Source organism: Vicia villosa, linkage group LG7 (assembly GCF_029867415.1).
Source record: "Vicia villosa cultivar HV-30 ecotype Madison, WI linkage group LG7, Vvil1.0, whole genome shotgun sequence".
Lineage (NCBI taxonomy): Eukaryota > Viridiplantae > Streptophyta > Magnoliopsida > Fabales > Fabaceae > Vicia > Vicia villosa.
In genome coordinates this window covers 94,755,677-94,767,853 of record NC_081186.1, presented here as the reverse complement: position 1 = coordinate 94,767,853, position 12,177 = coordinate 94,755,677, and the positions used below count along the sequence as shown (strand labels likewise).

Sequence of the window (12,177 nt, the reverse complement as noted above, 5' to 3'; positions counted from 1 at the left end):
CTCTAATTGATGATTTGAAAAGGTTGTGGATTGGAGTATGCACCTACGATATATCCCGTAAACAAAACTTTACTTTGCAAGCAACCTTGATGTGGACGATTAACGACTTTCCAGCATATGGCATGTTGTCTGGTTGGGGTACACATGGAAAAATGGGTTGTCCGCATTGCATGGGAAGCTCTACGGCGTTTACGTTAGAGAAAGGGGGGAAGAGCTCGTGGTTTGATTGTCATCGCCGATTCCTACCAATAAATCATACCTATAGAAGAAATAAGACAGATTTCAAAAAAGACAAAGTGGTAAAAGATCTTCCTCCGCCTCGACTGTCACCGGGTGCAGTATGGGAACAAGTTTGTCACCACCCAAAATTCACAGATACGGGTAAAGAATGTAGAATTCCAGGATACGGGGTCGAACACAATTGGACAAAAAGAAGTATATTTTGGGACCTCCCGTATTGGAAAGATAATTTGTTACGCCATAATCTGGATGTTATGCACATTGAGAAGAATTTTTTTGATAATATATTTAACACAGTGATGGATGTTAAAGACAAAACAAAGGATAATGAGAAGGCGAGACATGACATGAAAAAATGGTGTAATCGAAAAGAGTTGGAGTTGAAGCCTCAACCGAATGGAAAATTATTAAAACCCAAGGCTTGTTACACTCTGACTTCACAAGAAGCTAAAGCAGTTTGTAGATGGTTAAAAGAATTGAGAATGCCTGACGGATATTCTTCAAACTTAGCAAGGTGTGCCGACGCTAACACTGGGAAGTTGCATGGCATGAAAAGTCATGATTGCCACATATTTATGGAACAATTGCTGCCAATTGCGTTTGGTTCTCTACCAAAACATGTGCTTAATCCACTGACTGAAATCAGTCAATTTTTTAGAGATATTTGTGCCTCAAGTTTAAGAGTGGATGATAATATTAAGTTGGACCAAAATATTCCAATCATTCTCTGTAAGTTGGAACAAATATTTCCTCCTGGATTTTTCGACTCCATGGAACATCTACCTGTGCATCTTGCATACGAAGCTTATCTTGGAGGACCTGTTCATTATAGGTGGATGTATCCATTTGAAAGGTTTATGGGTGATTCTAAGAGATCCGTGAAAAATAAAGCTAGAGTTGAAGGATCCATATGTTCACATTACTTGCATCGGGAGACATCACATTTTTGCAGTCACTATTTCAACAACTTGATGTTAACCCCAAGAATCATAAGGAATCCCGTAAATGTTAACGAAAGAAGCCAATTCACCTTATCAGTCTTTGGGCTTCCAGGTCGTCCATCTGGAAAGAAATGTGTTCATTGGTTGACCCAACAAGAAATGCAATCCGCACATGTCCATGTGTTGATCAACTGCATCGAAGTTAAACCGTATCTTGAGTAAGTATACCCAACTATTATTTTATCTATAGTGTGTAAATATTATTACCTTGAAACTTATAGTGTGTTTTTTTATAGGGAATTTAACAACATCTATTTTCAAAGCACCGGTGTACAACCAACATCCAGTGTCATTCATGCACAATTTCCATCTTGGTTCAAGGATAGATTGTCATGCATTGTTACACCGACACCAGAAATACTCCATTTGAGAAATTTGTGTGAAGGCCCTATTCTAAGCGCAAACGAATGGCACACATACTTCGTGAACGGATATAAATTTCACACTGAGACTTGGACTGAAGGGAAAAAAACAAAAAATAGTGGTGTATTTGTAAAAGGAGTTACAGATGGGGGTGAAGATGATTTCTATGGCTTTGTTAAACATATCTACGAGTTAGTATACAACTACTTGGACTCGGAGAATAAAGTTGTCTTGTTTTACTGTGAATGGTATGATCCAACTAGAGGCACAAAAATAGACAAGACATATGGAACTGTTGAGATTCAAATGGAGCGAAGGTACAAAGAGTACGACCCTTTCATAATGTCACATCTTGTTAGGCAAGTTTATTATGTTCCTTATCCTTCATTTGTGCCACGTAAGCGAGAGTTGTGTGTTGTTATAAAAACAAAACCAATAGGCCATATTGAAACTGACGATCTAGTGGAAGATCTTGCTTACCAAGTTGATGAAGTTGGACCAATTAATGATGTCATTGCAGTTGAGCAAATTACCAATTTGTCTGATATAACAAATGAGGGGTATGAAGTTGATGCTTCTGTATTGTTGGTTGAAGATAATGTGAATGAAGAGCACGAAGGCGTTGGGTCTGAGGATAGTATCACATCAAATGATGATAATGATATGTATGAAGAGCCTGTAGATTTAGAATAATAAATGTATTTATAAGAGAATGTGTTTTTTGTAATTTTACTTAATGAACCATCTATTGAATGTGTTAATGAAAACATGTTTGAATATATTTGTGTGAAGTCATTGACGGAAAAGGGCCTAATGGATGTTTTTTTGGTGCGGGAAATTTGGTGGGAAGCTTGAGAAGTGGAGATCGAAATTTATTTCAAAGAGTTAGAGATGGGGAAGGATCGTCACGTCCAACACAATTGGCACCGCAAGTAATGGAAACAATAAGACAGTTGGCTCTAACTGAGGCGAGACGCGAGTTAGCGCAACGTGAGGCGGAGCTAAAGGCCCAAATGGATGAACGTGAGGCGGCGCTAAAAGCACAAGTGGAGGGGCAACAACGGCAAATAGAGGCAATGGCAAAGATGCAAGCAGAGATGCAACAACAACAAATAGAGGCAATGGCGAAGATGCAAGCAGAGAGGCAACAACAAATGCGGTTATTTATGCAGTCTCAACAAAGTGGTGGTCAACCGTCTAGAGGAAACGTGGGAGCGGCTGACACTGAGCAAGAGAGTGATCATGATTTCAACCTTGATAACTATCCCGATCCTGATGATGATTTTTTAGGATGAATTTTATTTTTATTTTAATTTTAAATTGTATGAGATAACAAAATTTTATTTATTATATGTTAGTATTTTGGATATTATATTATAAATATAATATATTTTAGAAGTTTAATATATTTTTGTATTTAGTTATTATTATTATTAATTTAACTAAATAAATATTTTTATTAATATTTATTAATTTTCAGCAAATAATATTAATAATAATTTTTTTTTATAATAATAAAATTCAGATTTTTTTTAAAAAACATTTTAATGTTTGTGGCGTGTTTTCCATGTCACTGATTTGTGACATGTGAGACACGTCGCAACTTCCAAAATTAATTTCAAAATTAGCGACGTGTTTTACACGTCACAAATCAGTGACATGGAAAACACGCCACAACTTTTCTTCGTGTAGTGTGCCATCTGCTTTTTGCAGACCTTGTCTGTACCAGTTGCAGATGGGGGCTTGGTAATTGTGCAAGTTTAGCGACGTGAACACCATGTCACAAATTTGTGACGTGATAAACACAACACAAAAAGTTCCCACGCACTCCCAGGCGACGTATATGACCATGTCGCTAATTTTACGTTCTGACGTGATATTCCATGTTGTGTCATGGATTCCACGTCGCTACAGACGTGATTTTTTGTAGTGGCCAGACATATTAATTGGATTAAGCATGCAATAACAAATTCAGTTTATAAATTCAGGCATATTAATTTGAACACAATTTATAATCATACAAGAAATAAATGATGTAAATAAAAACCTTCTATAAATCTTTAGATCTTTAAGTACTCGAACTTCCACCACAAGTTGGTTGGATTGTTCTTCGATAAATAAAAATTTGGCAGAAAATAAATCAAGAAAGTAAAAGACTTGGACCTAACGTAAGGTTAGACCAATTAAAGGTTCACAACAATTTTCGGTGTAGAAATTATTGTGAGAAAAGATGAACAGGAATTGAAAACAAAAGCGGAAATTAAATTGCTGAAATTAAATTAATGTACGAAAACTAAAAACTAAATTGTCACTTTATCTCTTGCAAAAGCTCCGAACCGAATAATGAACTATCAGACCCCTTTTATATGCTGAGAGGTAACAACCATCTTCCTCACGACTCCGTCTTTTTCTCCTTGAGTTTAGTAGTTTCACTGACTGAGAAAATGGAGACGTGCGTCTTGGTCTTGATCTGCTTTTGTTGATGTCCTTGAGACGTGCGTCTCAAGTGGAGGAAAAGGTGGGATACATGCGTCTCCTTTTGTTGACGTGGCAAGGGAGTGGGAGACGGACGTCTCCTTGTGAAATGGGCTTCTCCATGTTGGGCTAATGAGACGGGCGTTGTAACGCCCCGAATTTAATTAATTGGTTAATTAAATTATTAAAGGATTTAAATATTGGATTTAGTCGAATTTGGATGGTCGGTATTATTTTAAGAGGCGTATTTGGATTTATTAAGTTAAAGTCGGATTTTTAGTCGGATAGTCGGAAGAATAATATGAAGAATAATATTATTTATTTATTGAGATGTTTATTGAAATTTTCGCGTTTTGGGGCGATTTAGTCGGTATTAGTTCGGGATAGCGGATCGACATTTAATCGGAGATTTTAATATTTTCAGTATTAAAAATATTAATGAGTTAATGTTTAGCATTTTGGGAATTTTCCGAGTAATTAAGATTAGACCGTAAATATGAGGCATTGAGTAATAAGTCGGTATATTAAAATAATCGGAATTTATTTTTAATAGAGTTTAAGTGGAAGTATTATTTTTACATTAAGTGTAAGAATTATATTGGGCTTATATTATAGTATCATTAAGTATTAAGGGGTGTATTTTATTAGGCCCATTATTGAAATAGAGACTAAGTGGTGGTGGTCTCATTGTGTTATTTGGAAAAGATAGAAACATAGAAGAGAAGAGGGAAACCGAGGAGGACAAAGAAGAAGAGAATAGAAAAGAGGTTAGGGTTGTGAAGAGGAGAAGAAGGAGATCCAAAGTGTTGCTCTAAAATGTCATTTTTCTCTAATTTTTCATTGAATCTTCTTAGAGCTGCACTCAATCCAAGGTAAGGGGGGATTCTTACTACCTAAATGAGAATATGATGAATTTTATGTGGATTTTGGATATAAATTAGTCAGTGTGTGGTGTCATATTTTATTTTCTGTTTGGAGTTTGTAAATAATTTTCGGTACCTACTTCTGTTCAGTATTTCTATATTTTGCTTGGTGTAGTTGCGTTTGTGTGAGGCGCTACTCACATTCAATCCAATTTATTTTTTTACGTTTTTGACTTACTATTAGTTTTTTTTCTTTTTTGTGTGTGTGACCCCTTGTTACTTCATAGCACATGTATATGTTAGTTAACAAAGTGAAAAGAGTTATAATTATGAAATTGAATACATTGAAAACAGTTGGATAGAAAGTGTGTAACAGTAGCAGTAGCAGTTATAGAACTAATGAAATGTAAAACAGCCCCGTATGATCGAAATAGCCGAATTAAGCGGTATAATTAGTTGTCCGGAATTTGATGAAAATTTACGTGGTAACTAAGTTTAATTAGTAGGTTAATGTGGTAGTGATATTTTGTTGAAATTGTAATATTTTACGAATCGACCGAAATTGTGTTTGATTTAAATATTCTTTATAAATAAATGTTGGTTTTGTGATGGAAATTGACACAAATTTTAGGAATAGAATATAATGAAATTGGAATTAATATAGTGTGACATTAATCGATTGATTAAATTAAATAGTAGAATTAATTTCAATAATTTTAATTAATTGGAATAAACTTAGACTTGGATAAATTATTCGGTTTATCGGTAAATTACGGTATCGTGAGAATTTGACCGTAATCGTGATTTGGTTGAATATTTATGTTGAGAATAATATATTGCTATGTCAATGATGTTGTCTTGATAAATAATATTATTTCTAATTGAATTAGTTGATAATTGGAAGTTGATTCGGTTTACTTGATAAATTAGCATGTTGAGATTATCTTACGAATTGATCGAAAATTGTGGTTTTGATTTAGATGACTTTGTTAATATGTGAAATTAAGTAATTGTGCTGATGTGCCGAAAGGTGATGATAATTGTAATAATCTTGAAGATATGCGAATTGTATATTTGTGACGATTTTGTTAATACACGAAGTTGTATGTTTGTTGTGATATGCCGAAGCATGAGGATATATATGTAATGACTTGTTTATATGCGAAGTTGTATAATTGCGATGATGTGTCGAAACATGACGAAGTTTTATGATGATTTGTAATACGTGATGTTGTATATATTTGTGATGATGATTTTGTGACTAAGTGAAGATGAAATATTATGGTGACGTGAATTACCTCGTATATATGGTAATTGACTGTGATGTAGACTTATGCCTCGTGACGATATGTGATTGTGATGAGTATGTTGTATTGTCTTGATTGTCGACTCACATTTCATATGCATACTCTGTGACGGCCTGGATTGGCAAACTAGTGACGAAGGCTTATGCCTTGTGCCTCTGAATTGGGCAATTGGTGACGGGGGCTGAAGCTCCGATTGGTACCACATGCATATACATGAGTCATGTCCCATGTGTCTTATGTGATTCATAGTTGTGACGTTTTGTGACTATATAGTGATTGTATTTTTGTGACTTATTAAATGATGGAATTTTGTGAAGATGTGAATTTGTGATTTAATGAATAGAATGGTGATATCAATACTTCTGAATGTGATTAACCAAATATGCCTAATTTCTGATATATAATAAAGATGCCTATGTGTTGACTTGTTGATGATGCTTATATGATGACCTGATGAATATGTTTATATGTTGATATCATGACTATTCATTGATGATGTTCTTTTTGCTGTTTATGTTGATGTTGTGTGAGGCGGTGATTCATTTATATTCATTACCTAATATATGATTTATCATGATCCTATTTATATAGTTTGATATCTCACCCTTGCTGCTGATGTTTCCCCTACCATGGGAAATGGGCAGGTACTCAAGTATAGTTGTGGAAGTTTGTTGCTTCATCGAGTCCAGTTTGCGTGTCGCTCTGATACGTAGCACTCGGGGGGTTGCTTATATCGTTATTTCTAGGTTGTTGGTGTTTTAGTTATTGTTATTATAACCGTTGATTCAAAGTTGAATAATATGAAGTATTTATTATACTTCCAAGTTGTTTGAGTTGAGATAAGCTGATAGTTGACTGTTAATTCGAATGCTATGTATCATTGTTGAATGAAATACAGGTTAAAGTTTTAAGTTGATATGTGATACTCCAATGTGTTGTTCGAAATTTTTAAATACTCTGATATTTTCCGCATTATAATTTCGGGTAGAATTTGGGGTGTTACAGGCGTCTCCATGCAATTGGGCCCTAAGACGGGCGTCTCCTCTTGTTAAGAGTGGGAGCTTTAGCTCCTTCGTGAGCTGGGATTCCACACTTGTCTAGATTAATATTATTTGCACGTCCCATTGTGTCTTATCACCCCCTCTTCTCTTCTTGAGTGCTTTTCGATCCATCATCTCATCAGTTCTTCTTCTTTTGGCTAATACTTCTTGTGCGGAAATAATATCTGAAACAATGAATAGTAACCGCATAAAACTAGAATAAAGTAATAAAACCGAATAAAAGTACTAGCATTATGTATGTAAATTAAATCAAATATACTATATAAATTCGTGTTATCAACGAACATGTAGAAAATATCGACGCTCCACTCGATTACCGCGGCGTTAGGGGCCCCATCAAGTGCAGGCTATTCCCCACCACTCTAAGGAAAGAGGCTATGGCCTGGTACAAGAGTCTCTCTGACGGTTCCATCCCATCTTGGAGACCGTTGAAGATAACCTTCTCCAGACACTTCACGGTTTCTCGTCGTTATCCGAAGTTGGAAGCATCGCTAGAAGTGATCATATAGGCTAAGAATAAATCTCTTCAAGCATATATCGAGAGGTTCAACAAGGAAGTTGTTCACGTCTCTACGACTGACGACATGAAAAATATCTCCTCAAGCACAACCTACGCTTGCGAAATAACTTCGCCAAAGCAGTTGGCATCAAGGCGCCCGCCACCTTGGGCGCCCTTCTCCCAAAGGCCCAGGCTTACATTTAATACGAGGAAGCGGCATTGAGGAAGAGGACATTCAGGGTGGCGGGCGAATCGATGCCAATTACTAAAGAATATTATGAAAAAAATTGATTCATCTAGCGGATCTCATTTAGTGAAATAATTCCTTGTTGTTATTGTTGTAGGATGTAAAAAATGATTTGGTTAAATATACAATATTCCATGTAATATAGGCGAAATTCGCTTTACCCCATATAAAAAAAATTGGATCACCACTCCCTTGAAATGTTAAAATCTATGTCTTTTGTCCCTAAATGTAAAATTTACCCATATAATATTTTTTTATTTACCCCTCAACCAGATTCAATGTTTAATTTGTACGCTTAAGGGGAAATCCAAAAAATATATATTACGAGGTAATCCAAAACAAAAATATTGCAGAGGATAAAAAAAAATCGTCTATATTATAGGAGTAAAGTGATATTAACCTAAAATTGTTTAACTCTCGTAGGTTTATTGAATAAAATGGGCAAAATCAAATATATGCTTATTTTTAAATAATTTTTTGTGTGAAATTAATAAAAGAAAGAAAGAAAATAAGTAAGTTATGTGAATTATAAAACCTATCGCTTATTAAATCTATTTTATTTTATTTTTATTACTTTGTATTTAAATATCAATATTTGAACTAAATGGATTGTAATTGTGTTGTATTTTTCTAATTTTAAAAGCAAAATAAAAATGATGATAAATGCAATTAAATTTAAAAAAATAATGTCACTTTTTTTTTGAAATATTGTGCTCAAATAATAGCGTCAATTAAAAACATTTTTTAATTCGATTATTTTTTTAAATTTTTTACTACACAATTAAAAAAAATTCCTAAGAAAATAATGCAGATAATATTCAATTATTTGAAAAACGTTTCATTGTTTAGACAAATTTGGAATACTACATGTTGCCCTATTTAATTTGATCAAATAAATATAGAAAAAAGGGGGTGACACTTATAAAACGGAGTTTCTCAACTTTAACGCTAAAATCATCTCTCAGATAAATTTATTTAATATTTTCTTGTAATTAAAAATAAATTTTTATATTTGTTTTATCTTTAACTTTTGTTATCAAATTAATTTGTATTTTAATTACCAGCGTTGGACTAGTGTTGAGGTAGTTTTATACTTTAAATTTTGTACCCTATTAGTTAGGGTTTTATCTCAATGGATAATATAGTTAGCAAATATATAGGGCATACATATTAAATCATGTTATTTATTTCAAATATGGATTATTTTACAATGAAAAATCTTATTAAAAATTAGAATTTGGTTAGCAAATATAGGAGTTAAAATAGGGCCAAGGGTTTTTATTTAAACTAGGGCTCTCTTATTTATTTCTACATCCTAACACCATTCACCATTACCCAAATATTCACAATTGCTCAAAATCATGGCATCACATTCTTTGCAACAAGAAAAAGGCAATCATGGTGATGATACTAAAAATATTGTGTTGAAAAAAGGAAAATGGCTACCTGAAGAAGATGCATTATTAAGAGATTATGTGGAAAAATATGGAGCTAAAAAATGGGATAAAGTACGAGAGAAAATAAAACTCAATAGAGATGGAAAAAGTTGTCGTTTTAGATGGTTAAATAGTCTAAAACCAAGTTTGAAAAGAGATCCATTTAGTGAAGAAGAAATACAAAAACTTGTTCGTCTCTATTGTGAGTTAGGACCTAAATGGTCTCAAATGGTTTCACAGGTTTGTTGTTTATTTATGCTTCACTTTTATAGGAAAACAAAATAAAAGTTTATTAGGCTTTATATGATTAGTGTAGTCATTTATTATATGTTGCCTAATTTTTTTTCTGTAAATAGAACAATAATCTTTTGCATTGAGTCTACTTATAGAACTGACTCTTCTCATGACATAAGTTTGAAAATTTAAATATCTATAATTTGATGGAAATGTATTAATTAATGAATTTATGTGATATGCATAAATATTTTTCTAGAAGAATAGTTATTTGGTTATATATTTATTTTGTATCTGTTTTTGTTGTGACAATTTTTTGAAATAGTCGATAATTGGTTATATGATTATTTTGTATTTGTTTTTGTTGCGACAGTTTCCTGGAAGAACCGATAACGAGTTAAAGAATTTTATTAATTCAAAAACAAGAATTTTAAAAAAATCTAGAAAGTTCTCCTTTTCAGAGAGCATAAACAATATTGATGACTTGATTGAGAGTGTGATGAGGGATTCTAGTAACCAAGAAAATAACGTCTCTCAAAAAGAAGAAATGGCTCTACCAAGAGTAGAATTTGATCATCAAGATATTATGCAAGATAATTATCTAGATCAATTTTATTATGAGGAAAATATCAACTTTAAACCACTTTCAACCTTGGTTGATGATTCAAATATGATATACAATAATGTGGGAAGCTCTCCTTTAAGCAATCATATTGTTCCAACATTGAATGATAGGTGAGTAGACAATTTAATGTTTTTCTTTTCTTTTTAAATTCAGTTTAAATTATCTATTAACTTTATAATATATTTTTGGACTGACACTTGAACTTATATTATCTACTGTAACAGGTTTCCTACACTCCCGCAAAGTTCATACTTTCAAGATAAGGAAAATATCAACTTTGAACCACTTCAAAAGTTGGATGATAATTCAAATATGTTATATAATAATGTGGAAACTACTTCTTTATCCATGAAACAAGATCTTCTTACACTCCCAGAATGTTCACACATTCAAAATAAGGAAGATACACGTCCATCATTTACATCAAATAATATGCTTTTTAATCAAGATCTCCCTCCGCTTCCACAATGTTGGTACAATCAAGATATGGATTATCAACATCCATTATTTTCATCTGAGGAGTTTTTTGATCAATATCCTCAAAATTCAATTCTATCATCTCATGAGATTCAATATGAGATGTTAAAGCCTAATAGTCCACGTACTAATGGCTATCTAGAAGCCATGTTATATCCACCAAAGATTTTGTAAGATTGAGCCTATGGTAATTTCTTTGGAGAATGATGATGAAGAAAACCTTTTTGACTCTTTGTCGGGTATTTGGTTATTAGACAAATTTTTTAAGGATTATAATGCACGTTTTCCTTGTTCAGTTATTATTTTCATTTTTCTAAGAGTTGATTTGTATCATGAATATTTTTTCTAATTGTATTTGATAGAACTACTTCATTAATTTAATGTATGCATTTTAAACTCAAATTTATCTTCCACATTATTTTTTCATTAAAGTACAAAGTGTCTCATTCATTAATTCTAAAGTTTCTAATGTCTAAAATGAATAGTTTAGATGATTTATATAAACATACATGTATGTGAATAATATGAGTTGGCGAACATGAAACAATTTTTAATGATTTTTTCTTTTCATATTATTTTTCTAAGAAAAATAACTCTATCCAACAACTATGGCTTGTTTACTTAAAAAAATATATTAAGTTTGACTTTGAATGTAAGACCAAATATTTATAAAATGAATATTTATAGACTTAAATATGTTTATGGTCCATATAAATAACCTAAAATCTAGTTTTAGTTCCTATAAATTTTTTGTTTAAAGAATGGTTCTTATAAAGTTTTCCGTTTCCAATTTTGATTTCTGCCGTCAAATTTCATTAACGGAAGCTGACGTGGCACGCCACGTAGAAGACAGCTTGACAAACATTTTAAAACGCAACAGATTGAGGGGGTTTTAAACCTCCTCTAAAACAACTCAAAAAAATAATAATAAAGCATTAAATGTAAGACAACAACGGTCGACTGCTTTGCCACTTTTTGGAGCACTCAACCTTGTCGGGCGTCTCCCTATAGTATCTATTTTATATAATCCAAAGTGAAATTAGTTTTAATTGCTACATGTGGTTTAAAATATGAAACAGTTAGTTAAGATAAACATTTCATTAAAATGATTGTGTAACCAAAGCTAAATGATTAACGTGTGAGCATATAGAAAATTACTTCCACATTTATTTTTATGAAAACAACTCACTTACCTCCGGATAAACTTTCACCCATTCTACCAAAATAAATAGTACTCATCATGACTTTTTATGTATCATTTTAAGAGTATCCCACATTTTTTTGGAAGTTCTACATTGATAAACAACACAAAATTTACTATCATCTAGAGACATTATTATAAAGTTCTT

The 12,177-nt window shown here is 32.6% G+C and overlaps 1 protein-coding gene across 1 annotated transcript; it reads left to right on the top strand.

Moving 5' to 3' along the window:
• The first annotated feature begins 9,417 nt into the window (after positions 1-9,417).
• On the top strand, positions 9,418-9,869 carry LOC131619748 (transcription factor MYB114-like). The gene is made up of 2 exons (XM_058890815.1): positions 9,418-9,732; positions 9,849-9,869. The coding sequence occupies exons 1-2, from the start codon at positions 9,418-9,420 to the stop codon at positions 9,867-9,869; spliced, it is 336 nt and encodes a 111-aa protein (XP_058746798.1).
• The last annotated feature ends 2,308 nt before the right edge of the window (positions 9,870-12,177 follow it).